This window comes from Pocillopora verrucosa, chromosome 2 (genome assembly GCF_036669915.1).
Source record: "Pocillopora verrucosa isolate sample1 chromosome 2, ASM3666991v2, whole genome shotgun sequence".
Taxonomy (NCBI): Eukaryota; Metazoa; Cnidaria; class Anthozoa; order Scleractinia; family Pocilloporidae; genus Pocillopora; species Pocillopora verrucosa.
In genome coordinates, this window is record NC_089313.1 from 1,941,170 (window position 1) to 1,968,906 (window position 27,737).

Here is a 27,737-nt window from a genome sequence, read left to right on the forward strand (position 1 = left end):
TGTGATTTTGCAAGGCTTACTCAAAACATAAATGTGAGAAAGCTATTTTTCATTCTCTGATTACATGACCTCTTCTGTTTCAGCACAACCATTTAGATCACAAGTCTTCAGCCTGTCCTTCCCTCTCATCCCCTTACCAGAAAATAAGTAAGAATAATCAATACAACAAAATGTTAAGACTTGCTGGTGTATTATGATAATAAATACTAGTAAATAATTCAAGCATCAAACAAATTCTTACTACACAAAAAACAAAAGTAATTTGACATCAATTTCCACTCTAAGTTCAGATTAATTAACATACACCTGTAAGACACAATTATGTCAAGATCATTCTCAGTATTTTTACTACCTACACAAAGTTTTAATTACTGATATTTACTGCTGACACTAATTGATATTGGCCAAAACATTTGAAAGTTCCAAAAGCAGAAAGGGAGTGGGTTGGGGTTAGAGGAAGCATTTTCAGGTGCTAAGCTCTTGCCGCTCAAGCTGGTTTTTGGTTTAAGTTCACTGCAATTTATACCTTGACACATTTTTTGAAAAGGAGGTCTAGTTTTGGGGCTGATGCTGAATATTCTTTCTATTAAAGTGTTACTTTATTTATTTTTTTGCAATTTGAGCCTGAAAACATTCTCAACATGTTCTCAAAATTGGTTCGTCTCAGACTGAATGCTCTGATAAAAAAAGGTCTTGGAGTGTAATTGAAGCAAACTATTTTATAGTTATACCAAGTAGTTACTCTTCACACTGAAATGGAATTGATAAATAGTAGCTGAAGTTAACTTGAGTTAAACTACTTCAGTGTGTAATAAGTGGCTATAAAAGAATATGTCTACCTATAAATTAACTGCCCTCTTCAGGCTCAGGAAGGGTTTCCATATTAAATTATTCAAAATTTTTTACATTCAAAGAAAATACTGACAGAGACTGCCTCCATAAATTTTCACACCCTGACAACAAAATGGTGCCGCACAATTGATGATTACTGATAAATTGTTTTACCATTGTAGAGGTTATCTGCATTAAATTGAACTCACACCAAGGAGGTTAAACTATGCTAAAAAAAATTAAATACACCGAGATATATTAAAATCATGTATTTGTTCTTCTATAGTTGCCTAATAATTAAAAAAAATCTACTCTCTCCCAACTCTGGTCAGAGTAATACCTATCCAGTGTCATGTAAAAGTGAGTCAAGACATTAATTGTAGGTGCAAATGAAAAGGATTTAAAACTCCAAAATCAAAGCTTGGAAAGTCTGATTTAAATCCTAACTTATTATAACATTATTATATTATAACTTTGATCAACTTAAGTAATGACACTTCTTTAAAATTCTCATTACAATTTGAAGGTCTTCAGTTACAATGAGTTATTCTTTTAAACACAAATTTTGTCATGCACTCACACACACATGCACCACCACCACCATTATGCTCTGCATTCAATGCCAAGTACTTGCCTTAAAAACCCCTCGATCAAATACTGCAACTACTGTTACCATGTCACACACAATCCAATTAAAGGAAACAATCTATGAATCTCATCTAAATTCTCTTATTTTTCCTTGCTTTGGTTCTAAAATCTGATTGGCACCAACAACTTTATTTGGAATCACAATTTGTTTCCTTTAACCATTTGACTCATTTAAGTGACTAGCATCTAGTAATTTCTTCTTACAATATCACTCTTGAATCACACATTTAAAGGCCATAACAATAGAGGAAATGATCTCCAACTAAAAAAGCTCTTGATTGTTGAAAAAATTCTCCTTAGAAGCATCTTAGGAAAATTATGGAAAATGCTATGGAGAGTGTGCATACTGATGTTAGGGTTTTAAGGGTCAAGTGAAGTAATGGGCTAATTTCCTTCAAATGATCCTGTTAACAGTAGCTGCATTGTCAGTTATTTGTCTGACCACTACAAGGAAAAATATAGTTGTAACTTGTGTGTACTTGCATACAGTCTAACAATGACTATTCTTTTAAAGATAGATGGAACATGGAGTAACTTGGGTCCCCTGTTACTTCCTTGGCAATATCCAGGAAATCTGGTAACTCCAAGTCACCTTGTTTTATAGTGGTGTAAGTCTCAAGGATTCGAAGCCCTTTACACCTGTAGAGCCAACCCAATAAACTGTTAGAATACATTCAATAAAATATCAAGCAGACAAGTTATAAGAATAAAGAAAAATATCAACAAGAGGTTTATTAGTTGATCCTATACCAAATTCTCCCAACTAACATCATAAGAATTGTATAGCAGACAGTAACCAGAACTACAACATAAATGAAATCTGACAAGTGAAAAGATAATAAAAAAAGCAAATATCAAGTATGTTTTGGAGGTTTTTGCCAACCTAAAGTTTTAAGGTAGCTCTGAGAACTTTACAAAGACTTTTCTTGTGTACTGAATCAAACCTACCTTGGATGACAAGGCTCATTGTAGATATCAAGTTGAAAGTACTGGTTTTTCCACAAAAAACATCTTCTGGTCTTATAAACAGATTGCCGAGTATGATCATATTGAGAATGTAATATCTGAAGAGAAATAAATTTTCACAGCTATAAGTGAGACAGGACTATTTAAACAAGGAGATCTTAAATTCAGGACCTGTTAACAAAGAATGCACAAGAAATTTTGTAACTTGATGTACATACCTCATAATCTCTGGAAGATAAATTTGTTCTGACTTCTACAATTTGGCCACTGACGTTAGTTTCTTGTCGTAATGTGTGCATGTATGTAAAATGACCTAAAAGAAATATAATTTCAAATGAGTGATGATAATTTTTAATGTTGTGGTCATATTTCCAGATAAGGAAGATTTTTCAACTTTCAGCCACTAACTGAAGGTTAACCTTTGACCTTCTATAGAATGACAATTGACAAAAATTAATAAGAAAGGAGATAACCTTTTGCTCTAAAATTGGAAATCATTTTAACACCCGAGTTTGATAGCAGGTGTGATTTTGTTCACTCTCCAGAATGGGGGTTGTTTGAAATCGGGTTTAGTGATAGTAGGGTGAAGTTATTAAAATTCTGATGAAAGGTTGGAAATTTGGATCAATATCAGTATCTGGGCAACTGCCCACCTACCCCTCCCCTAACCTAACAAGTCAGGGTTAATGTTGTGTTAGGGGAGGGGTAAGTGGGCAGTTGCCCAGATACTGATATTGATCTGAAAATTTTAAGCCTTTATTTTTCTTTGAAGGAAAGGTGATGCTCTGTGAAGTGGCATGCTGCAAACCTCACCTGAATTTTGAAAAAGTACCACTTCCCTAGAGAGGGAGGGTCTTAAAAAAGGATAAAAGAGAAAAGTTTTTGTGAAAATCTTCTCTGCTGAGTGGTTTTGAAAATTTAGCAGGGGTCTGAAATATTCCATAAGACAAACTTACCATTCTGTCCTCTTCTTCTCAGACGAGCTTGTTTTTCTGGATTTGAGGTTGAAAGGTAGTCATGGACCACATCAAAGTCTTGAAATACAGGAAAAGCCTATGGGGAAATAAACAATAATCAATTCAAGCTGAAATGGCGGAAAACAAAATGAGTAAATAAGGGCAACATGATTTAAGGCTTAATCAACTCCTTATAGAAGATATTTGATGGTAGCACAACAACCCCTGGAGTAAATTCACAAATATATAGAGCATAATATTACCTTGACATCTGGCAGAGATGTAACAAGGAATTTGCGTTTTACACTCTCTGGTGACAGACGATCTCCAGTATCAATACGCATTCTGAAACATACAGCCTGCAAAATGGATTACTTTTTGTGAGATTTTTAACTCTAAAAATCAAAGTTCTTTCACAAAAACAGCCTATAACTGACCCTGTTTACATTTAGTTCACCTCTCTCACACATAAATACGAAGTCATTATTAAAAATGAGTCTTCAATGTTGACTAATCTGTAGACTATAAATTTCTTACATCAATGGCCCGCCGCACTTTTTTGCTAAAGTCCATATTGTTTTCAATCACATCAACATATGGGTGACCAACCCAGGCCTGTTTTGGAAAAAAAAATAAGCTTAAAGTTTACTCTTCTTCAATTTACACCTCAGTTGTTAAAGTTTAAGCAATTTTACCTCAACCCTAATCCTGCTGAATCAAACCACAATCCAGCTGGGTCATTCATTTTCACTTGATCAGTTACTAGACTAGTACTTTATTGTTCATAATTGATACAAGGGGATAAAATATTGATATTTTTGAAGCCTTTAGTTGATCAGAAGTGCTTCTGTCATGGTTGTTCGATCGTCTAGTTGAGCAGTTTCCTGAAGGTGACTCCCCACCATCCAAATATTGTTCAGATGCAGTAATCCCTTTTAACCATTTACAGCCTTACATCAGTATGCATATTCTTCATACTCTGGAGAATTTGTTTCATAATCGAGAATTTTTTTCTTTGGTGATCATTTTGTTAAATCTTGTGATCAGAATCTGTGATTCAAGGCTGATACTGTAAGGAGAAATTGAAAGCTGGTCACCCTTAGGGCTCATAGGGTTAAAATCTGACTGAATCTTATGTCATTGCAGATTTGAGTAAAATGCCCTTTTAACCATTTACAGCCTTACATCAGTATGCATATTCTTCATACTCTTCTCTATTCACTTCCTAGGGAGCTGCCAAGGAGAATTTGTTCCATAATCAAGGATTTATTTCTTTGGTGATCATTTTGTTTAATCTTGTGATCAGATCATCAAATTAAAACCGACTGAATCTCATGTCAATGCAGATTTGAGTAAAATGTTAATTAAGGTGTGAACTGGACCTGTTGTGTTAGTCTGTCCAATTTCCTCGCTTGTTCTATAGGTTCCTTTCGTGTGTTGTTGTTTGCTAATGTGTAAAATTCTACTGCTCCTTGGGCAGCTGATACCTGCAAAACATCAATATTAAATATTAATTTTTAAATCTGAATGTTTATCAATGTGACTACATGCTTCAAATCACTTACAAGAAATTTAATTGATTTCTGCGTTCCACAAGAATTGAAGCACCAAAAGTTAAAAATTAATAATAAGGTCCATTGATGCCAAAAGTTTAAAGAGATATTTTTCAGGACAGGAATGAATCCCAGTTCCAGCTGAGAAACTTGAATCTTCTATCTAACCAGAAAAAGCTTGGATTTGCAGAACAGTGTGTAGTAAAAAAAATAATTCAAACAAAGATACATAGACAGGGGTTCACCAATATTGTGCACCTTACCAAATGAATCACTTGATCGTAGCGTGCATCTCGTAATGACACATTGTTCCAACCATTATTTTCAAGAAGTTTATCCCACTGCTCTGAGCTCATATCTGCAAAGTTATAAGAAAACCATTAACTAAAGGCTATTCAAATGTTACAAAAAAAAAACTCATTATTAATAATGGTTTTAACATCAAATTCAGTTTTAATTTTTTCCCCAACTTTTTTACTTAAATAATTCACACTTTATATGCAACAATACTTTGTGCTTGCCAAGGTCTGGCTGTGAATTATCCTGTCTTTCTGCCATAGTACAGTATCTTGAAGGGTTCAGGAAGTCATGGTGATGAAGTGTGACAACTGGGTTTGTACCCTTTTTCAGAAACAAATTTCAAGGACTTTTCCAGGACTCAGATTGGTTTTTCTTGGCCTCCAAATTTCCCAGTATTTCAAAATCAAATCTTTTCATGATCCATATAGATTTCTTATAACATAAATTATGAAAACTTTATCACTTGAGATAAGCAGATTTCCAGGACTTTCCTGAGGACCTGAAGTCTTTTTCCAGGACTTTCCAGTCCTGGAAAATGTCAAAATAAAATTCCACGACTTTCCGGGTTTTCCAGGACCTGTACGAACCCTGTGACAAGTAAATTCTTGTACAGTTAACCTGTTTCAATCTGGAAGTCATTAATTATTTTAATTGAAATATCTTGGAACTAAACACTTCCATTTTGGTTGAGTTCCCACATACTATTGAACATAACCCAGAACCCCTTCCTCTTCCTCCTTCAAGGTTTCTATTCCCTTCCCCAGGAAAGAGATCTGAAATTTAAAAAAATCAAAGGGTAACAGTTCAGTTGACTTACATGATGAAGGATCCATAGCCCCTCGGTCACAAATCACTATTGTGTCTGTCTTGCTTGTGGAAGCGAGGTCAAAGAATGTCTGCTCCAACTGCAGCATTGTCCGTATTAAATTTTCCTGAAAGTTATACACTAGAAAAAGAGGATATAAAAAGTCGGAGTCCTCTTCACTTTCAGTACTTGAGGACCACTTATTATTTGTCACAGGAGGGTGAGGAGGGTCCGAGGATTTTTTGGAAGAGAATCACATGGTTTTCAAGGAAAATGGAGCAGGGTCAGTTGCTAGTGAAAGAGTATTAAGGATGGACTATAGACAAGGGGGATCATTGGAATGCCACAAAGCCTTAGAGGGAATCATGTGAATTTCATTAAAACATGACCAAAATCCTTCAAACTCCCCCTCCCTACCCCAGCGATGAATAAAGGCTGGCTCCTTAGTTCATAGGCACATTTATAACAAGACTAGTCAAGACGATTGATAGTAAGCAAAGCTCCCAATTTATTACACACCTTCTTGCTCACTGAGATCTGGAAACTTCACGCCGCCACTATAAAAAAAAAAAAAATTTTTAATAAATTATTGGTGGCACAATCTGATGTCTAAATTTCTAAATTTAAAAAAATTAATATAGAGTGTTTCTAACACACTATGATCTCAAAATTTCTAAATTACAAAAAAAAAAAAGAAAGAAATATAGAGTATTTTTTCACACCATCTGATCTTTAAATTTTTGGATTTATTGAAGAAAAGTGTGTTTGGTCTTAAAATAAAATAAAGTTGTGGATTGTTTGTTTTCAATAAATTTTACCCCAGCAATACAGTGGCTGCTTCTGGAACTCTGTAAACCTGGCGATAAAACAGAAATTATCAAGTTTGGAAAAAATCATTCTGACATGAATTTGCAAAATCAATAATCACAGGTAAATATTTGCCAAAGGTTTGATGATTTGTTTTTGCATATAATGCCAAGTATGATAAGAAATGCTTTTTTAAAAGGCAAGTTGGAACTCAACCAGGTTGACACTTAGTCACCAATAAATGCATTCAAAATGGAAAAGAAATGCTACTAAACATAATGAATCAACCCAAACTATTGTACTTAAAATGCAAATGGTTCACCTGTTTTGTTCCTCATTCATTAACTATAATTTTAAAACTTGGGTTAAAATCATTAGTGGTCATTGAAGAGTGAAATTGTTCTCAAATGTGATGCCTAGTTTTGTTATTGGTTGAAAGCACTTGAATTATAATATCAATGCATAATCATTTGGCTAGCTTAAGGACACATTTCAGTGTTGCCAAATGTTCCAATGGAAACCTGCCCCTGATTGAGGCATCTACAATTGCATTTGAATTGCACTGGGATAAAAATAATGGTGTTTATGTATCATTGTTCCACAAAAGAAATTCCCAGTTGTTAAAAATGCCCTTCAGAGCTTGAATAATTGTCAAACTGTTATGGTGCTAACCCTATAATGTTTACAATTTTTTAATTAGGTTTTTCATATGCAATGTCATGAGCATTTGGAAGAGGAAATTGAAATTTGAGGCGTTTTGATTGTTATGAATGATGGTGTCTACATCAGTCTATGCAGGACAGGATCAAAATTAGGACCAAGTGAAGAGATCTCTACCAGATGATTCTCGACCTCCGTTTTGGCAAACACTCTTGGCAAATTTTCTTAGAAGTACAGATTTATTCCCTTAGGGGTATAAAATATTCACACCTTCCATCCAAGATTTTCAAAGAAAGTTGACATCATTGCTTGAACAGTTGTTTTCCCTGCACAAGGACCTTTAAAATAATCACACACACACACAAAAAAAATCCCACTGACTTACATTTCTGATATTTTCAGTTTAGTGAGATGATTTCCTATGTCGAATTTAATAAAAACGCCAGCATGCGATAATTATTTACAAACAAAAGCACGGGATTAAATCTTGCCCAATGCTGTTCACGGCATTGTATGTGATAAATTCGTAAAAATTCAAGTATGAAGCAAACTACAGCTCCTCATGGTAAAAAAAGGTAAAAGAGCTTAATTTTGTTGAATGTTTTTAGTTTAACGAAGTACGCCTTCTAGATAGGTAAACAATAACAAACAATTTGTTATTATTATGCGTGCATGGCCTCAAATTGACGACCAAAGCCTCCTTGAAGCTCCTAAACGGTTATTTCAGCATAATATTGGAACAAACCTCCAGTCAAAACAACTTTGTACACCCTTTTCTCTTTTTTATCGCCGTCCAGATTATTAACATGACCTCCATTCTGGTCCGGTGGGTTCATGGTAACTATCTCTTTCAATTGGACACCAAGATATTTTGCTAATGCTCAGCTGTCCACTACTCCAATAAATCAGTTTTCCAGATCCTCAAAAAAAGTCAAGTTTACAACGCGGAAAGGTTTCAAAAACACAATTTCCTTAAGAACCGGAAGGAATCGTCGAAGAATGAAGAGACGTGAGTAAGCAAGTCGCCTCAGGACAAAACACGCGGGAAATAAAGCGGCTCGGGTCAGCGGTCATTTGAGAAATTAAAAAAAATTCAAAACAACGATTACCAGGTGGGTTTTTGTTGAAGATTTTGCAAGTATGGAAGAAATTCCAGAGGAGAGTGACCCAGTTCAAAGTGGAAATAACTCTATCGAGGTAGAGATTGTCAGCGATGAAGAATTTCAAATTCTGGACGAAGCTCTTCAGAACGCCATGATGCAGATTGCTCAGGAAGGTAAGCAAAACCATTTTAACTTCATAGAATAGCGCCAAAATCTCGTATAGTTAATGGCCTTTTTCTTTTTTACACTTGCTCAGGTTTTGTTCTTTCTAACGGTCCCGTTTCTCTTCTTAGGCCACTATATTTCTGAAGAGGTTTAGTAGAAGGGAGGCTCTAGTCAGAAAGGTCGACTATACAGCTTGCAGAGTAATTCTGAAAGTCTTCCGGGAGATGTTTACTCGCCTGTTTATTTTCAATCGTTGTCACAAACTATCATACATTTGATAACCTTTTCACTCCCACGAGTGACAAAGATTTAATTTCTTGTTGCATCGTTAATACAATGTCAAGCAGATAGGTTATAAGAATGTAGAATAAGTCAACTCATGGACTTTGATTTAACCCCAAATTCTCAGAACAGTACACAATAAGGAGGACCACTTTTGAGATATTTCAAACGAAAGAGGTTTGGGAATGCATAGAGATAAAAAATTCATGAATAATAGTCAAAATAATATTTTCACAGGTTTCTTATTTCATTTTATTACATCTAGAGACCAAAAGCATTGAACACAGAGAGGACATCAATTGCTCTTCGATTAAGGAGGCTTTAACTCCTCTTGAAAAGTTCAAAGGTGGTCGTGGTTACTTAAGTGTGAGTGATTTAACTGCTCAATTTTGGTGTGAGCAGCAAATGGAGTATGCCTTCACAGCTCCTGAACTTAAACAAGAATCTGAGCCAATGAGGATGGGAAAACTCATTCACCTTGAAAGAGGTACTATGTAGCCTTGCAATAGGATAGAGATGAAGAGGTTGGGTGGCCATAACCCTTTAACCCCTAAGGGTGACTGGCATCTAATTTCTCCTCACTATATCACTTCTGAATCAAACATTAAAGTTAGGAGAGTAAAAGATCTGATCATCAACTAAAGAACCTCTTGATTGTTAAACAAATTCTCCTCGTTAGCACCTAAGGAATCGTATAGAGAACACTATGGAGAATATGCATACTGATGTCAGGGTGTAAAGGGTTAATCATAGCCAAGGGGTGTGGAGGGGGGTGAATGGTGTACACGATTTAGGGTGGAATGGGGTGGGGATTGCCCTTCTAACAAAGAAATGATTACTTCAAGTTACTAAGTAATAAAGGAAAACAATCATAAGAAAAGTTTCTGATATTAAAAAAGTGCATTCCAATTTGCATTAAGCCTGGAAATGGCAGAATCCTAACACCTGTTGCTATCTGATACCCAATCCTGCTGAGACAGGTCTTGCAAAAGAGTAAACATTGACTAATTATTTAATTGCCTTAAAACTTTTTATCACACAGAACAGGAATTATATGACCTTGTGGAGATCAAAGTAGAGTCTAAAGAGGACAAGTGGGCAACCAAATTTTTGGACTGTCTTTGTAAAATTGCTTTGCTTGAGGCAAAGCAAACAGTGAGAGAACTTCCAGTTTTTGGGTGGCCTTTTAACATGGGAGTGTTTGTTTATGGAATTATTGATGAAGTACATTTCAACGAGATGGGGCAGTTAGAACTGTTAGAGTTGAAAACAAGGACAAGGAAAAGCTTACCATCCAAGGCACAACAAAGACAGGCGTCCTTGCAAGCAATGATCTACAGCATTATGTTTAATGACTTGCTCTTAGGAAAGGCTGACCCTTCAGTGCTTTTATCACAACTTCAATTAAATGGAGATGCCATCCTTTCAAAAGATGTTTCACAATATGCAAGAGACTGTGGAGTTCAGTGTGACAGACTCATTCAAATTACCAATCTTCTAATAAGAAGATTCCAACAGTCTGACATACCAAAGTTAAATTCAATAGCAGTAGAGTATTGCATGCAAGAAACCTGTCAAGTGATTGGTAGAACTAGCATGGATTTGGACAAAGAATGGACACAATCACAGCTTATTAAAATGCTACCATACTGGAGAGGAGAAAGGGAAACTGTTGGTGTGGAAATAGAAGAAGCCTGGAAATGCAGTAGATGTGACTTTGCAGACATTTGTGAGTGGAGAGTAAAAAAAGACAAAGAGTGCAGAACAAAATCAGATGCTAGGAAGCTTTGACACCCTGTAGCTAATTAAAGTATGCTAAAAACATTTCCTGATTTGTTCAGAGGAAAACCACAATGTGATAAAAAGAGCAGGTACTTTGCAGCAGAATTCAAAATGATGCACACAGTTTTATGTGTTTAATTTATTCTTGTTCTTCTCAATTTTAAATTCTACTTTATTTATAATAAAAAACTGTAATAAATCAATATTAGAATTAATTATTTTTTCAGCTTTTTATAAATTATTAAATCTTGTATAGAGTTGTTACCTATGTTATGATTGGTCAATTTGGCGGGCCTTGTTTCACAGTATGCTTCCCTAAATCTAAAGTTTGTTTGAAGTGAAATCTTCCTTCTATATTTGAACCCAGAGATATCAAAAATATTATACTAGCCTTGTTTTTTCAGTCTGTTTTGCAAGTTTTAGAACATTGATTGTTCCCACTTGGATTTATGGCCTTCAATAGGGCCATAAATCTGAGTGGAGAAAAATTTGGTCTATAACAAACAGTACAGACCTTGAACTCAGTTAGTAAGAGGTATTTATTCTATCTTATAAATCCAAGCAAAATCTGGAGATATAATACTGGAAAAAAAATTACACTGGAGTCTTGATTATGTGAACTTTCTGGAAAATGGTAAAAACTGATTTAAGGAAAAAAGGGTAAAACAAAAAGACACATTGATTGATACTTATGAAAGTTTGCTTGGATCTAATTGATGGATGTTGAGGAGTCATAAAGAAGTGCATCTTTTTTAGTGTATCCTGACGTGGAAATTGATCCATAATTGTTGCCGGGTCCTTCTATTAATGAATCATCTCTTTTTCTTGGCGAGTGATTTAATACACCTCCCTAGATAGGAAAGCAGAGCAGGAAAAACTAGTTAACATGTAGTAATTTATTATGTTATCAACATTTTTTGATATAATGCTTTTACTTGTAGGCTTTAATGATTTGAGTCCCTAGGAAAAGTCATTGTTATAATATGTGAATGATATACCAGTTCAAACATAACTCTTTAAGTCTCAAGATCCAATTATACTTTCTCTCTTCTGACTACTGTATAGTTTCTTATAAATAAAACAGGGAGAATTTGGTGTTTTATCAAGAGAATATCCCCTTGCTAATAAATTTTTTTGTTCTCATAACCTGTTCACAAGATAACATTGGAATTGTAAGGAATAGTTAGTAAATCACTTCTAAGGGTTAAAGGATTAAATTATCAAATCACAGTGGCTGCCATTTACCTTTCTTCTATCATCAATATTCACCAAAATGGCAAATGTCACACAAGCCAAGGTATTGGCCAGCAAGAAAATCATAACATACTTCCATTTGTATTGAGACCTGAAATCAGAAAAAAAATCTTAATTATGTTAATCATACTTCTATTAAGATAGTGGAATTACAAGAATAGGTCAAAAAAGAGTAACTAGTAACTGAAATAATCACTCAGGCCATAAGTTGGAAGAGGATAAAACTCTTTAGTAAAAATATATGTAAAAAAGAAGTCTCAGAATTAACAGTTTACCTCAAAAACCTGTCACAACGTTTTCATATGCATTGTACAAAGAACATGTTACTTACGTTATAATATCAAGCATTTTTCCAACGATGATGTTAGCTATTCCCATACCAATCATCTGAATTGAAGTTGTTAATCCTAGAGCAGTACCTATGTGGGGGATAGAACACTTTCTAATCAGCAACAATGTAAAGAATTACTATGAGGGTAAAAAGAAAAAAAAAAAGGGGCCAGTTGTTTAACAAAGTTTAGCTATTTTTTTTTTGTTTTTTTTTTTTTGATGAAACAGGGTTCTTAGCCATTGTCAATTTAGCCAAACCTTTCATCTGAACGTTTTTTTTGGTGAAAAGGGCTGGAAGCTAATTGTGGAAGGACATCTATTCAAAATCTTCTAGGAGCTCAGGTTAAAGTAATGGTTCCTGTTTTTGTTAACTCACCAACAGTTGCCTGTTCCACAACAAGAGGGAATGATGGCCAAAGAGATGCCTACAAGAAAACAGTAAACAACTTAAGTCTTCCTGAAGAAATAAATTGATTTTATTGCAAAATATTATAATAACTAGAAAACACTATGAATTTTAATAATCGTTTCAAACTACAATTGAAATGCAATCAAATTGCATGAATACCCAAATTACTGAGCACCTAATTATTTAATGTTTATCCCAGCTTGTCCCATGCTGTAACAACCATCACATTTCTCCCTAGTACCCTTAAGTTATTGCCAGTAGAAAACAAACTGACACCAGCAGAGAAAGAAACTTTAACAGCAATATCAGCTTGCTCTTAATGACAAAATCCATATTTTTTTAAAGTTGTTCTCTTTGAACCACAGTAACCAGAACCATTACCAACTGAAGCTAATTAATTCTTAAAATCATAACTTCATGCATTTAAAATTTTACAACTTCTTTATCCAGTGATTAACTTACTGCAGCCATGGAGTAGGTGAAGCCAAGCCAAATGGTGGGTACAAGGGGATGAACATTTGGTGCAAATGCCAAAAATCCATAAACTGGTATTGTTAAAGCTGAACAAAGGAATATAAGAATCCCTCTACGCCCAAACTTATCCTGCAGGACAATAAATAGAAGGTAGCTCCCTACTTTATGACCACCATTCAAAAACCTGACTTTTGCAGATGATAACAGTTCTAGGTATTGCATGCACTTACTATAGCTAGCTAAATAAACATAGTTTGTCCATAAAATAAACTTCAGCAGAAGGGCAACCATGAGAGGGTTGGGTCAATAACTCATCTGAAGGTCATTTTCGAAGTGCTCAGAACCAACAAATTCCAGATTTACATGGGAGAAGGTACCTAATAAGAGTTGTAGCTATGGTATCTGTTGATTTTATATGATCCTACTGGTAACCTCCATAATACAACAGATTAATTAAAAATTTCTTCTGAACCCTTTACACCCTAACATCAGTATGCATATTCTCCATACTGTTCTCTATACATTTCCTCAGGAGCTGACAAGGAGAATTTGTCCAACAATCAAGAGCTTCTTTGGTTGGTGATCTCTTCCTTTATTCTCCTGACCTTAATGTTTGGCTCAGGGGTGATATGGTAAGGAGAAATTAGATGTCAGTCATGCTTAGGGGTTAAAGGGTTGAGTAGTTTTTGTTTTCCTTACCACAAATAGTCCCATCAGAGGTCCAAATATCATGGACACCATATACACACTGCCCGCAATGTAAGAAGACTCTTGCTTGGTAAAGCGGAAAGTTTCATTGTAGTTCACATAAATGAATTTACTGCAAGACAATTGAAAAGGTAAAAAATGTCTTAAAAAGTAACATTTTAAGGGTTCTGACATAGGTGATAAATCAGTTTGTACGTGGTCCTAATATTTAATTCTAAAATGCTTTCAAAGTTATGTCAACTTCATAATTACAGTCCCATAGAAGAGAAAAATTACCTGGCATTTGCAATGAAGGGAAATACACCAATGTAGAAAAACATTAGACAGAATGCCAGAAGCCAGAAAGACGATGAAAAGTACTTGATGTCTGTGAGTCTCTAAACACAACAACCAAAACAAAAGTAAAACTAAGAAGAGGTCAGAAGATGATTGGACAAAAAGAACTGACAGAGGCACCAGTGTACTGACCGCACTTAGTGTAAAAAATTACTTACCATTCTCTTTGACTCAATTTCCATCTCTACTTGCTGTCAGTCAAAGAATAAAGAAACTAATTATTACCTAACTTGTATTTTTCAAGTCTCTTAAGGTTTTCATTAAGAAATATGGTAGCAAGAGAATTGTGTAAAATAAGATGAGAATATTCTTCTCATCTGAATTAAAAATAGTTCAGGCCACTGAAATGTAGCTGAAAATTACATAGCTTGAAAATTCCCTGATCTCTGATGCCAAATATATTTATAGGGTAAGTTTTGAAAGAAACTGGTTCTGTGTCAAATAGAGGGGTATGACAAGATAATTTGGTTTTATCAACTGAGTTGATTATGTGAATCTGTAACCACAGAGAGATTCTAATGCCTAATCTTTTCTGCAAAGTAACTGCTGAAACTGCTTTTTCCAAGAACTTTCAGTGTAATGAATAACTATAAGCCATACCTTGTTGAGTTGCTTCAGCCCAATAATGTCCATTAATGATGCTACAACAGCACAGACAACACCCACTCCACATAGGATGGCTCCTTATTAAAAAAAAAATAGTCATTTAGAGTGTTTAACCCTTTACACCCTAACATCAATATGTATATTCTCTATGCTGTTTTCTACACATTTCCTTAGGTCCTGAGGAGGAGAATTTGTTTAGAAATCAAGGGCTTCTTTGGCTAGTGATCATTTCCTTTATTCTTGTCACCATTAAGTGTGATAATGTGAGGAGAAATTAGATGCTTAGGAGTCAAAGGGTTAATATTATTTCTTACACACACAGAATTAAATTCAATATAGAGAGCATTCTCAGTATGTTCTAAGAACAAGGAATTTATAGGGGGCTAACTAACTAGTCATGGAATTATCTAAAATGTTCCTGGCTGGAATAGCCTAAATTTGCATGGAACTTAAAAGATACTGAGACCCAAAAGACAGACTGGAATGGAATAACTAGTCAGATTAATAGTTGGTTAACTCGCAAAAGTCAATCTGCTAACTAAGGTGAATTCTATAAAGATGTGATCAAATGTATGACATCAATAAGTTGTACAAAACAATGAAACACCATGGTATTATGCATCACAAACAGTTAACAGAAATTAACCCTTTATACCCAAACATAAGTATGCATATTCCTTTTCTGTATATATTTCCCTGGGTACTGACATGGAGAATTTGGTTAACAACCAAGAACTTATTAAATTAGTGATCATCTTTGTTATTTTTACGACCTTCATGTTTGATTCAGGGGTGATATTGTGGGGAAAAATTAGAAGCTGGTCACTCTTAGGGTGTTAAAGGTTATCATAAGTTACTTGTTAAGAAATAAATTACCTCCCCATAAAGTCCACTGAAGACCATACTTTTCATTAAATCTTTCTGTTAGAAGAAAGTTTAACACACTGCCCTAAAGTGAAATAAAAACAAAATTGTTTAGTAACTGATTGGATAATAAAACTAACATGCACCTGTACTATCTAGTGAAAATATTTCTGACAAACTTGCAAATATGATTTGGGTACACAAAAAATTGTTACAAACAGTCAAAAATCAATTTAGTTCTCAATAAAAATATTATTTAAAAAAACATTCTGGCTATAAGAAGCCAATGAACTAACAGACCCTGATCTCTAACGATTGGACAGACTGAAAATAATGTCCACAATCTATTATGGACATAAGCTATTATCAAGTTGTCCTTAAAACCATGCAAATTTCAGGTTCACATGAAATTTAGTTGCAAGAACTTACAAGTCTTGAAAATGCCAGAATACAACCAAATGCAAAAGCAAGTTCTTTTCCTTTGAACCACATTGCAGATATTCTGTTTTGCACAACTATGAGGATAAAATGTAGCTATATACATAAATAACATGAAAAAAATTTAATACTATATAAATAATCAAAAGTTTTATATTTGGTTAATTTGAAAAAGATTCAGTGGTCTTCTGATAGATTGAAAGACAGAAGGGAAGTTTCTCACAACTGCACCACATAGAGATGGGCTTTTAATAGTCAGACAAACTATTTAATCCCAATTTATACAAAGTCTAGAACTTACTTGTTAATGAGCCATTTCCAGACCTGTGGTAAAGAAAATGTCAAACATGAGAAAAATACCATGTTTTCCATAAATCAATACTAGATAACCAGCTCAAAAAGACAGTAATTTAATATCTAATATTATTAAATACTTTGACATTTTTATATTTTTTGAAATGATTAGAATTAATTTTGATTGATTGAGTGGTTTCTTTTTAAATCTGATCTCCCATTTATCCACAGGTACACTGTCTATAGGTAAATAAATTATTCTCCCAAGTAAGCAGTGAAGGGATGGGCTTCAAACCTGCACCTTCCAGATATTATTTGGGCCTAAAGCTAATCAATAGACACATTAACAGTCAATTAATCATGAAATAAATATATGCAATCATGCTTTCAATATTAAGCAAGGGAATAATCACCCATTGTTATTTTGGTATATACAGACTACAACTTACAAACATTTTAAATTGATAATGATCTTCAGCCAACATTGAAACATCATTGTTTTATAGCAATCTTAAAATGTTTTTAAGAAATGTTTTATTGCAATTTTTTATAAAAATAATCACAACTGAAAAAACTAGAGCAAGCTTTAAAAGACCACTCTATTAACTTACCCAAACAGTATTCTACCCAATAAGAAAATGGGAAACATGGCCGACCCTCCTTCGAAGTACAGTCCTATAGCAAACACAGAAGTACCAGCCAGGCACATGGATGAAAACAACAGGGCACCAACTGTAAGAGGAAACCAATTTGCATAAATATTGTACTGTAGTTTCTGAGTTCTTTTTTTGTCTGTTGTTTTGTTATGTATTGCACTTTCTTGATTTGCATCACCATGGAAATGAATAAAAAGAGAGGAAACTTCAACCACTTTGGTAAAAGTCATAACTCCTCACTCTTCAAACAATAATTAACATTATTGTGCTTTCATTGCTGTAACACATTCTATAGGGATGGAATGACTCAGGTTTTAATTTTTTAACTGAAGGTAATTACTTGTTAAACAGTTATGAATCCTGATGGTACTTAAGAAAACTGAGAAGACAGCACAGAATTCATCAGCATGGATTCCTTTGTGATGGACATTTTGATGGGAAAAGGAAGGCAACTTCTTAAAACAGTTCACTGGAAAGCACTAGCTTGTTTTTTGAGATTAAAACCAAATGCTTTGTACAGAAAATCTAAAATAAGTGATAGGGAAAAGGGCTCACAACTTCTGGCTGCAGTTTTGCATCTCAAAGCATCTGTAATTTACCTCCTTACTTACTTGGATTTCCCAACTTGTCAATTAAAAACCCAGCTAGTACAACAACTATTGCATTCCTGCAAAAGAGTAATATAAGAAACACTGTGTTATTAGAAGAATTACACTTTGCCTGTGGGGTTTTGTCATAATAATCTGCAGTACCAAGCTGAGCCTTAAAAGCTATAGCAGAAGCAAAGCTAGAGGGCTCTGCAAGAGAACAGACCTAAAAATTGGCAACCTATGCTCTCACAGTTATCAATAATACAATATTTTCCTGAGACTTGACTTAATTTTAGCTTGGTTGTGTTCCAAAAATACATGATGGGTTTTCAGCAATTGGGAAGCCAGTAACAACAAGAATTTTGCACTGATTCAAAATCTGGGACACTTAATACCTTCAATTAATTCAAGTTAAGTAATATACATAAAAAGAACTTGGCTTATGAATACATTTTAAAAGTGTGCTCTATAAACATCCACAAGCTTTATATCTCAAAGTTTCCAAATTCCCAGCAACATCTGCCTTAACAAGCACAGAAGTTCGGAATCATTAAAAGAGGGCTTTGCAAATCAGGTAATTTACCAGAGAAAGAAATAAAAAGAGAATAACCATTTTCAAGTAAATTATTGGGTAACAAAGTTACATCTTCACTTACGTCCAAGCATATATAGCATACAGCAAATTAAATTGTGTTTCAGTCAACTCCAGGCCACTAGTACAATGAGTTCCATTACTATGAATCTTGTCTATTGGCTTTCCGTCCACTGTTGTACAGTTTCCTGTGCTGTTAGGATGTGAAGGCTGCAAAAGAGACAACAATAAAAAACAACAACAAAAACAAAAACAAAAACAAAAAATTACCAGAGAAACACTATTTCCTCATGCAAACACCACTAATCTTAGCCCTTTGTGTGTGAAAGTCTGAATCAAATTGGTGACCCCCATTTTACCCGTCAAATTGCAGTCACAATATCAAGTTCATCTTTTTGCTAAGTGATTAAAAAGAAAAATATTGTCTGGTTGGTTCATAGGTGAACCTACCAAGTCTTTCTTTTACAAGTTTTGCCATTGAAAAATCAAGCTCGGGGTAATTAACATCATTTTTGATTTTCAGTAAGTTCTGACTTGTTAATTCCTCATTTAGGAAAGACAAACTCAAAGCGGTATTAAACGAACACTCACCGCTGTGAAGGTGTTTTGCAAAACACTGCAATTGAATAGTAATGTACACTGTTTACGTTGAATATTTCAAAAATTTACAATTAGAAAAAAAACATATTCTAATGCAGATATCTAACGCTGGAAAAGAAATTTCATGGACAAACTCACCTCGGCATATCAAAGCAAAAATACGATCCGAACGTCAGCATACACGTGAAAATTAGTAGCACGAAACGAAACGGACCTAGTATGATAAAGTAATTAGCTGCATTAAGATTAAATATCATTTAATTATTTACAAACAATACTATCACAAATTAACCTTTGCTTGCATGGAAACATCCCTCATTTCGTCCAGGAAATATAGGATCAAGATCTCTATGGTCCGCCATGTTTTTCTACTTTCAGATTTAACACGTGACCTCTATTGGGGGTGTTGTCTGACAACAAACCAATCAGGAAAAAGATCAAGGAAAAGTTTTCAAAAAGTTTACAAAGTTAAGTAAACAATTTTTATGTAAGAGGTTGTTTATTTGTTTGTTTATCATATTATGAGCAGCCATTATTGTCTCGAACTTCAATGTGCACGGCTTTCCTTTTGAAAGAAAGCAAAAATATAATAAGAGTGAAATCAAAGAGTTAAAATGTGGTGAAATAATACTGAATCTAAATTCTGTACGGATAAAGGAAAAAATGTATCAATAGAGGTGTTCCATTTGGTTTCGTTGAAGTTTGCAGGCGCAGGTGACGTCGCCAAAAATTTCAATGACGTAAGTGATTTATCATTAAACGTCTCTATAGCAACTGGAAGTGTTTATTCTCAGAACAGATAGCGTGAATATTTGTTGCGCCCTGAGGAGAGCTACACGTGTGTTTATTACGAGAAGTTTACGACACTCACAGCAAGCCGATTTGTTATTTGAAGAGTCTTAAAGCATACCGAAAATATCTTCAGAGATTTTTGAGGACACCTGAAGATCAAAAAACGAGGTAAGAGAACTTTTGTGATGCATCGCAAACTGTGTTCGCGCTCCATTGCTACGAACTGTAGTCTCCGAAAGCAGAACTGTTTTTATGTTCCCGCACCTTAGAAGACCCCTCATCCTCTAAAAATAAGTTTCATCGTTAGCTTTCCTCTTAAATTTGCGCTTACTGAAACTTAATCAGTGCTTTTTGTTTTTTTCGTTTCAGAAGTAAAATGTGGAATCCTTTTACGCAAAATTTCAATACCTTACCCCCAAAACAAGTTGAGCAATCCGGTAAGTCAAGGGAATATTCTCTTGGGTAAGAGGTAAAAAATGTTTCTTTTTCTTTTCGCTTGTTCAGAACAGTATCTCTTTTTGGAAGCAAACAAGCTAAGGGGAATTCAAAACTCTGTGCATTCACTCTGTTTGTTTGAAAAAAATTGGGAGTCGCTGCGCCCTTGATTGCTGAGCCCCAACTTGTGCCTGATGCGCTAGAGAGAGAAAGATGGCAAAAGACACAAATACAAACACCTTATCAGTTGGGCTGCATAAGAATACAATCACGTTATTTAACTTGAAGATTGGGACGGGATTGGTTGTTCTGTTTGTATGTGACGGGGGTGGTGATTTAAGCCTCGATTTCCGCCGTTTTCTCGATCCGATCTTCGATCCTCCCGAAGTGGTTGAGCGCGGGCTCATCCCCGAACAGGGGCTTGTAGACTGAGCGATATTAGAGTGGCTAATATTTTACTTTATCTTTCACAGGTTCCGAAGATACTCAGTCCCACAATGTGGGGAGGATTGAGTTACCAGGAGGAGGGTTCATTCAGAAGCCTGTGTCAGAGCCACAGCCAGCAGATTCTGCAGTTAATATTGAGTTACCGGGAGGAGGGTTCATTCAGAAGCCTGTGTCAGAGCTGCGACAAGCACCTGCAGATTCTGCTGTTAAGATCGAGTTACCAGGAGGAGGTTTCATTCAGAAGCCTGGGTCAGAAACACAACAAGCACCTGCAGATTATGCAGTTAAGATTGAGTTACCGGGAGGTGGGTTCATTCAGAAACCTGGATCAGGACCAAAACAAGCACCTACAATTAGTGCAGTTCCCCCCACGTGCTTCCAGTTTAACCCTGTTCCTATTCCCCCATATGTTCAGGCGGATGAGTTTGAAACTCCTGAGGTAGGTACATAGAGAGAAATACCCATTGAGCTAAATTTATGCAATAAACCCATTCGTTTTTATTTCTGACGGACTAACACAAACCATGAAATCAGATTGAGGCTAACTTATTAAAAAGCGCAATTGTTACGCTCTCCAGGCGTATTTATTTATTGTGCGCGCGTTTTGAACGCATTGTTTGAAATTAACAGAGACACTAAAAAAGATCTAAGCTTTATTCCTAATTGGAGGCAATCCATGTGACCAGTCATTTGTTTATCACGGGGGTGGGGGTGGGGGGGAGAGGGTTCGGATGGGATCACATAGTTTTCAGGGGGGACGGAGTGGGGATCAGTCGTCGCTAACAGAGTATAAACTCGGGAACTTAAGAATATTGACTGCCAATGAGGGGGGATTAATAAAAGACTACGGAGGGGAGGATCAGTAAATTTTATTGTGACCAAACCAAAATTCGCCGAATTTCCCCTCCCCTCCCCCAAGTGATAAAAAATAACCGGTCTCTGTTTGATTTTTTTTTTTTACAGGAGAGGTTATCACTCTTGAATAAACTGGACATGGTGTTGGAGGAGAGAGAAGAACGCAAAAGGGAATTAGACGAGCTGTGTGCTCAAGGCAAGAAACTGGAACAAACCCTGTACGAATTGAATGTCGCTTTGGACTTTCACACCAGTGAGATGATGGAACTTACAGACACCCTTCGAGCAAAGAAAGAACAAATGAAATATACAATTCAGACCAAAAGAACCGATAATGCAAGGCTGCAAGGAGTTCTTCAGCAATTAGAGCTAGAGGAGACCAAGAATGCAAGTTACAAAGTGATGGCCACTGAAAGCAAGATTTTGAAAGGCCAAATTTCAAAGGCTAATGAAGAGAAAAAAGTCCTGAGGAAAAAAATAGATGAGTTGGACCATACAGCTGATGAAATGGAACTGAGAAGTAAAATTATCGAACAGGAGGAGATAACACTCGAGAAAAACCTGATCGCCTATGTCCAGCAACTAGCCGAGAATGGTGACCTTAAACAGCAGTATGATAGTTCTCTTTACGTGGTAAGTATGCACTTTTTAAGCAAAAGGTAACGCCACCCAAATTAGAAAAAGCCTCTTAGACTAAGAAGAACCAAACTGTTAGTAAGCGAATTTCGATAGAGTACCTTAATACCAAAATCAAGGTAATCACAACGATTAATTAGTAAAACGCAAAATAGGAAGAGGAAATCTCACCCGGAATCCTCCCCTTATAAAAAAAAACTTTCCCAGAATCCCCTCTAACCAAAAACCTCATCCAGAATCTTTCCCCCCTAGTCTTATCCTAAGACTGTGTGCTATTGCGGAGATCTATAGTATCTAATCGACCGCTCCCGGGCCTTACTTTCGCAGTTTGATGACGACCCATACGGTTTTGTGAACACCATAACAGTACAAGATCAGACACACCTCGAGCCTCAACAGAGTCTTCCTCATCAGCCGCCTCACGAGGTGAGCCCACAGATTTCTGACGATGAACTTGCGGAGGAACCTGCCATAAACAAAGCCGACCATCAAGTTGAAGAAGTTGAAGACCCTGAAAAGATCGAAGTCCTTGGAGATAACGGCGTACTTAAACCAAAAGTTAAGAAGGTCCGTTGAATAAACGAACTAATAGAAAAAGGTTCCAATAATTCGTTTGAGAATTATCTCATTTTCTAACATAATCCAAGCCCATTAGGTAAAGCTTAGAAAATCCGCATTTATATCTCTAGCCAATCAGATTGATTTAAAAAAGCACAGTATTAGACTAAAGAATTCGGGAACACGAGGAAATTTTTCCTTCGCAAGATAAAGAACACTCTTAAACAATGAGAAGTAGCGATCCTCTAAGCCCAATAGCTCAGTAGTTAAGTGGCTACTAACAGCAGCTAAAGACTTGTGCATCTTGAAAAATTTGGCCAAGATTCTGCAAGCTTATCATATGCAACCTTTCTCAATATTGTTCATCGTTTGCCATCCTTGATCTGTCTTGGTTTATCACTGTCTCTTACGTGTTTTCCTGTCCTACTGAAGAAATAATTTGTAGTCTCTTTCGAGTTGACGGTAGTTTTGATCAGCGAAGGTAGTCGTATTCCCTTCGCAACCGGAAGCATATCTGTGACAACCGGAAGTACGTCTGCAACCGAAAGCTATATGGAACATTTTAACCATTATCATTGTAATCACCGTTCTCATATTCTATTGCAGGGTGGATTTTTCTCCAGACTACGGAAAGTATTTCGAAAAAAACCGAAACAAAGCTCTAAAAGAGATAAACGGGGCAAGAAAGAACGCAATAAGAACGTTATTAACGATCCCGAGCCCACTAAGATAGTCAATGAGGTAACTGATGAAGATAACGTAGTTCTTCACCTCGCCACTGAACTGGGAAGAGAAACATTGGCTCAAGAAATGAATGAACGCCACGAGACAGTGACGAGACTTTGAGAGTTGAATTGTCACACGAGTATTAAGCAGAAATTTGTAAATATGTATTATAAGTATATCTATATATATATGTATATATAGATGAGATAATAATTTAGTTTTATTTTGTTGTTTTTGTTATTTTTTTTCCTACCCAAATGTTGCTCATTGAGAATTAAAGAATGAGCCTGTTATTCAGTTTTGAGTCAGTTTTCTTTGCAAAGGGGAGGAATTTCATCCCCTCATCAAGGACCCCTAAAATTGGAGAGGAACCTGTGTGATTGTACTCTGAATATGCTGACTCCTCTTCCATCCCCACTCTCCCCCCCCCCCCCCCCCCATTAAGATTGTCCAAAAATGAGTCTCTTCTCACATAATCAATATATCTTCCAGTCCAAAGGTGACCAGAGGAAAGGAAATATGAACTGGAGAAAGCTCTGACACTTAGATTTGGAACAAAATTCTCAAAGATTAAATTTTAAGGCATGTATGGTGGAGTACAGAGAAAAAAAATCCTTTACGTGGTTGCAGAATGAGCTTCACTTGGCTTAAAAAATAACGGAATTAAGCATCTGTTGTTTTATGTGTATTTGAATTACATATCCACTTCAGAAAAAGAAAGCTGGTTTGAAGTTTATTACCGCAAAACATTAAATATACAGAAATAAGCGACAACAATACTATACCAAGTGAGATTAGTTTTGCTACAGCTAAAAAAATATGGTTTCAGGTCATTTACTTTTATCAATATAGCTTCAAATGGCCAGTCACTCTGTCTACTATATCTACTGGGCCTGCAAAACAAAAACACTTCAATGAATTAAGAAATAAATGAAAGTAAATCTTCCTTAAAAAATGAGATGAATGACAAGTATTGAGTGACACCAAAGAAATAGGAACAAAACAGGAACAAGGAGTGAAGGGAAAAACAAATAAAAAATGCAAAGAAAACAAATTATTAAAAATGTGGATGAAAAGAATGGTAAATGACACAGTTTCAGCCCTTCCTCCTATCTTTTCATCATGTTTCCCAGCTGATCACTCATGCTTCTGGGTGGAGAGAGGCCTGGTGAATATAAAGTGTCTTTCCTAAGAACACAATACACTACACCTTGGCCATGACTTGAACCCAGGCTCCTCCATTCCAGGTCAGCACACAGGCCCCTTACTTATCCTATCCATTGAGATTGACACATGGAAGATAAGAACTCTTATAAGTATTTATTTACCAGGTCCTACACCAAGAACAGTCTTAGAACCAGGAGCTATCTGTGTCCTGCCTGCATCTCTAATAAGACATGTCTCCAGACCTAAAGATCTTCCTTGTCGTGTGAGCTCAACTCTGTAAGATTGAAATAATCACCATGAAATATCATCAGTTAACCCTTCAGCTCCTAAGAGTCACAGAATCACCCTTGAATTAACTGTAAAGATCATGAGACTGAAGAAAATAATCATGAATTTGAGACGCTCCAGATTGTCAACCAAATTGTCCTTGTCAATACAATAAGAAATATGGAGAGAACAGTTTGAAGAATAAGAATACCAATGTATAGGGTTAATTGTGTCATTCTTCCATCAAATACACAAAGTTGGTATTAAAAATACAAAATAAATATTATTAATAGGAACAGATGCTTCCAATCTGAAATAATGGAGAATTGAAAAACAGGCTGGTTAAAAACATTTAAAATTTGAACATTACAACAGGATCTCATTATCTGGGTTTCTTCACATGAACCCATAGTTACAATTAACTATGGTTCAACATGTCTGATATGTTAAGCTGAGCAGAATCAAGATGAACAGCAGAGGAAAATGAAAATTTTTTTTGACAGTATACAAATTTAAAAACAAGTTACATACAATGTTTCCTCATCTGGGGCCTTAACAACAACTTTGGCACATCCTGTTTGGTCCCATTCATGCAACAGCTTCAGGTCAATAAAAAAAAATAACAAGAAGCATAAAAACAAGATGCAAAAGAAAATAAACCTGAACATTGTGGTTTAACAATACTGATTATTGCTTGTAGATGTTTTCAGTCACTGAGGACCAAAACGATCTGCCAACCACATGGAATTGGCTGGGTAAAGTTTGATGACCTGAGTTCTTTTGTTCAGATGTGGAGAACATTATTTACACTTGTCTCCTGCTACCACATTTCTCATAAAAACACTGTCTACGACCACTTACTGGCCTATTAGGGCTAAGTCGTACTTAGCCCGTACTCCAGAAAAAGCTGTTAATTACCACATTTTGCATGTGTCCAAACCAAAATAATAAATGTTGCCAGTGCAATTTTATAGCAGTTTGTCCAAACCACAGAATGAGATGAGATGAATATTTGTAATACCTTTGGGTTGTTTGTTTCCATTTGTCTACAAAGGCCAACTGCTGCATGACAACACTGGAAACAATGCAACATGCAAAGCGTACTTTTTTAGTCTCAATCATTGAGTCAGAATAACATGATAACATCAAACTGTCACATCTTGATAAGATTAAAGGGAATGATCACCCGGTTAAAGAGGCTTTTGATTGTGAAACAGATTCTCCTTGTCAGTGCCTTGAGGAATGTATCAACTGACAACAGTATAGAGAACATGCTTAATGATGTTAGGGTGCAAAGGTTCTAGGTAACCATAATGACTCAAAGAAAGAGTCTGAACAATAATGGAAAAAACATGCAAATGAAAATATTGTTGTCTACATAAAAGAATCAGGTTTTTCTGCACTGAGCACAGTATAATCATACTGAAGATCCAAATGATTACCCAAAAACCCAGCAGGATTGCCACAAATTTCTAACAAGTTTCCAATGATCTGATAATTAATATGGATAAGCACTCAAAATGTAAAGAAAATGAACAGCAATATTATATTGCTGTTTACCTACTTGAGCTGCAACTTTCCCTTTACCCATTCCAAGATCCTGTCTTACCACTAAAACCATTTTGTATTCACCAACTGCCTCTAGATTCAATATTCCTGGCTACAAAAATATAAAAAAACAAACTAAAACACATACCACTCTATCTGAAGTCTCCTGCAGTAACTCTCTGAGTCTAATTTACATTAACCCTTTAACTCCCAAGATCTCATTAGTAATTCTCCTAACTGTCTGTTATACAGTTCTTGTGATGTTAGTTTGGAGAATTTGGTATTGGATCAACTTATAGTCCCCTAACTAATATTTTCTTTATTCTCATCACTTGTCTGCTTGATATTGTATTAATATTGTAAGGAGAAATTCTGTCTTGATCACTCATGGAAGTTAAAGGGTTAAGCAGAATTATACACAGATTTTGATTGGTTCTTTCTGATGATCTACTAAAGGACAAGATCATAGATGATGTTCCCATTAACCCTTTAACTCACTTGAGTGACCAAGAAAGAATTTCTCCTTACAATATCAGTACAATATCAACATCAGAACATCAGTGACACACTTAGCTGTGCCTCGTGCGCCACTTTTTTGTTCTTACCACATTTTGACGTCATCTGTGATCTATCACTGAACAGACGCACGGCAATTTGGAATCTATTTGCTAAGTATTTAGGTGCTAGTGTTTTCCCTCGTACACGTAGAATATACTAAGTTTTAGTTTAAGTCAAAAAACTTACCAAATAATGTTCTTTCCAAAAACAATTGTGCAAGAATAGCAGATGTTGAATTACATTTTTCATTTGTGAGTGTGGGGGGAGCAGGGGGGGTGGGGGTGGGTGGAGACCAGGGGGAGAAACAGGATAAACGCGTACGAAACATAATTTTCACTAAATATAATTCCTTAGGCCAATATCAAATTGGGTATTTACGCCAAAAGCTAACAGATTGCTAAGATATAAAGTGACATCTCCCCTTTCAAATCATGCTCACAAAATCATTATTCTCGAACCCGTTAAAACTTCCTCAACGTGCCTTACCGGTTCTTTGATTGTTTCCCTTTGTCCTCTGAGAAACCAGCCGAGAAAACTTCCCACTAGGAAAGCTAGAAGTAAAATAACGGATCCACTTAATTCTTCCATATCTACCACAAAATAACCAATTCTGTACACTACTTTACAATTTAAAAAATTATGGCTGACTTTTAGTAATTTTAGCGCCATGAAAATACAAGCCTGCAGGGTTTATAAGCAGCGGTCAGTTAGATCCGCTTCTTGGGCTTGCGCATATATT

General features: G+C 35.6%; 4 protein-coding genes across 4 annotated transcripts; 1 reads left to right on the forward strand and 3 right to left on the reverse strand.

Annotated features, from left to right (window-relative positions):
* Positions 1-175: 175 nt before the first annotated feature.
* LOC131772134 (TRPL translocation defect protein 14) lies at positions 176-8,552 on the reverse strand. The gene is made up of 13 exons (XM_059088034.2): positions 8,272-8,552; positions 7,797-7,864; positions 6,878-6,915; positions 6,579-6,616; positions 6,072-6,200; positions 5,218-5,312; positions 4,784-4,888; positions 3,939-4,016; positions 3,665-3,760; positions 3,402-3,498; positions 2,664-2,758; positions 2,428-2,543; positions 176-2,118 (listed from the first exon to the last, which is right to left on the reverse strand). Exons 1-13 carry the CDS (start codon positions 8,360-8,362, stop codon positions 1,980-1,982), a joined length of 1,185 nt encoding a protein of 394 aa, XP_058944017.1. The 5' UTR covers positions 8,363-8,552; the 3' UTR covers positions 176-1,979.
* A 79-nt stretch (positions 8,553-8,631) lies between these two features.
* Positions 8,632-10,867, forward strand: LOC131772136 (exonuclease V-like). Its single transcript, XM_059088036.2, has 3 exons — positions 8,632-8,802; positions 9,342-9,563; positions 10,119-10,867. The coding sequence occupies exons 1-3, from the start codon at positions 8,667-8,669 to the stop codon at positions 10,865-10,867; spliced, it is 1,107 nt and encodes a 368-aa protein (XP_058944019.2). The 5' UTR covers positions 8,632-8,666.
* A 134-nt stretch (positions 10,868-11,001) lies between these two features.
* On the reverse strand, positions 11,002-19,386 carry LOC131772135 (major facilitator superfamily domain-containing protein 1). Its single transcript, XM_059088035.2, has 18 exons — positions 19,302-19,386; positions 19,148-19,223; positions 19,001-19,025; positions 18,474-18,619; positions 17,839-17,894; positions 17,183-17,303; positions 16,579-16,601; positions 16,269-16,354; positions 15,852-15,924; positions 14,970-15,052; positions 14,528-14,560; positions 14,310-14,410; positions 14,025-14,145; positions 13,314-13,454; positions 12,819-12,867; positions 12,444-12,531; positions 12,104-12,203; positions 11,002-11,708 (listed from the first exon to the last, which is right to left on the reverse strand). Exons 1-18 carry the CDS (start codon positions 19,369-19,371, stop codon positions 11,568-11,570), a joined length of 1,533 nt encoding a protein of 510 aa, XP_058944018.2. The 5' UTR covers positions 19,372-19,386; the 3' UTR covers positions 11,002-11,567.
* Positions 19,387-24,178: 4,792 nt separating this feature from the next.
* On the reverse strand, positions 24,179-27,655 carry LOC131772149 (peptidyl-tRNA hydrolase 2, mitochondrial). Its single transcript, XM_059088048.2, has 6 exons — positions 27,485-27,655; positions 26,457-26,552; positions 25,914-25,967; positions 25,424-25,491; positions 24,787-24,899; positions 24,179-24,351 (listed from the first exon to the last, which is right to left on the reverse strand). Exons 1-6 carry the CDS (start codon positions 27,584-27,586, stop codon positions 24,302-24,304), a joined length of 483 nt encoding a protein of 160 aa, XP_058944031.1. The 5' UTR covers positions 27,587-27,655; the 3' UTR covers positions 24,179-24,301.
* Between the last annotated feature and the right edge of the window lie 82 nt (positions 27,656-27,737).

What these genes read in the sequence shown, in the direction of transcription:
- LOC131772134 (XM_059088034.2), bottom strand. Translation starts at nt 8,362, where the DNA reads ATGAACCCACCGGACCAGAATGGAGGTCATGTTAATAATCTGGACGGC. An exon ending in AGATCTCAGTGAGCAAGAAG is followed by an intron (nt 6,201 to 6,578) that starts GTGTGTAATAAA and finishes CTCTTTTTCTAG; the next exon opens with TGTATAACTTTCAGGAAAAT. An exon ending in AAGTGCGGCGGGCCATTGAT is followed by an intron (nt 3,761 to 3,938) that starts GTAAGAAATTTA and finishes TCCATTTTGCAG; the next exon opens with GCTGTATGTTTCAGAATGCG.
- LOC131772136 (XM_059088036.2), top strand. Translation starts at nt 8,667, where the DNA reads ATGGAAGAAATTCCAGAGGAGAGTGACCCAGTTCAAAGTGGAAATAAC. An exon ending in GATGCAGATTGCTCAGGAAG is followed by an intron (nt 8,803 to 9,341) that starts GTAAGCAAAACC and finishes TATTACATCTAG; the next exon opens with AGACCAAAAGCATTGAACAC. An exon ending in ACTCATTCACCTTGAAAGAG is followed by an intron (nt 9,564 to 10,118) that starts GTACTATGTAGC and finishes TTTATCACACAG; the next exon opens with AACAGGAATTATATGACCTT.
- LOC131772135 (XM_059088035.2), bottom strand. Translation starts at nt 19,371, where the DNA reads ATGGCGGACCATAGAGATCTTGATCCTATATTTCCTGGACGAAATGAG. An exon ending in TGTGGAACAGGCAACTGTTG is followed by an intron (nt 12,532 to 12,818) that starts GTGAGTTAACAA and finishes TCCCCCACATAG; the next exon opens with GTACTGCTCTAGGATTAACA. An exon ending in ATATTGATGATAGAAGAAAG is followed by an intron (nt 11,709 to 12,103) that starts GTAAATGGCAGC and finishes TTTCCTATCTAG; the next exon opens with GGAGGTGTATTAAATCACTC.
- LOC131772149 (XM_059088048.2), bottom strand. Translation starts at nt 27,586, where the DNA reads ATGGAAGAATTAAGTGGATCCGTTATTTTACTTCTAGCTTTCCTAGTG. An exon ending in GCCCCAGATGAGGAAACATT is followed by an intron (nt 24,900 to 25,423) that starts GTATGTAACTTG and finishes TCAATCTTACAG; the next exon opens with AGTTGAGCTCACACGACAAG. An exon ending in TGTTCTTGGTGTAGGACCTG is followed by an intron (nt 24,352 to 24,786) that starts GTAAATAAATAC and finishes TTTGTTTTGCAG; the next exon opens with GCCCAGTAGATATAGTAGAC.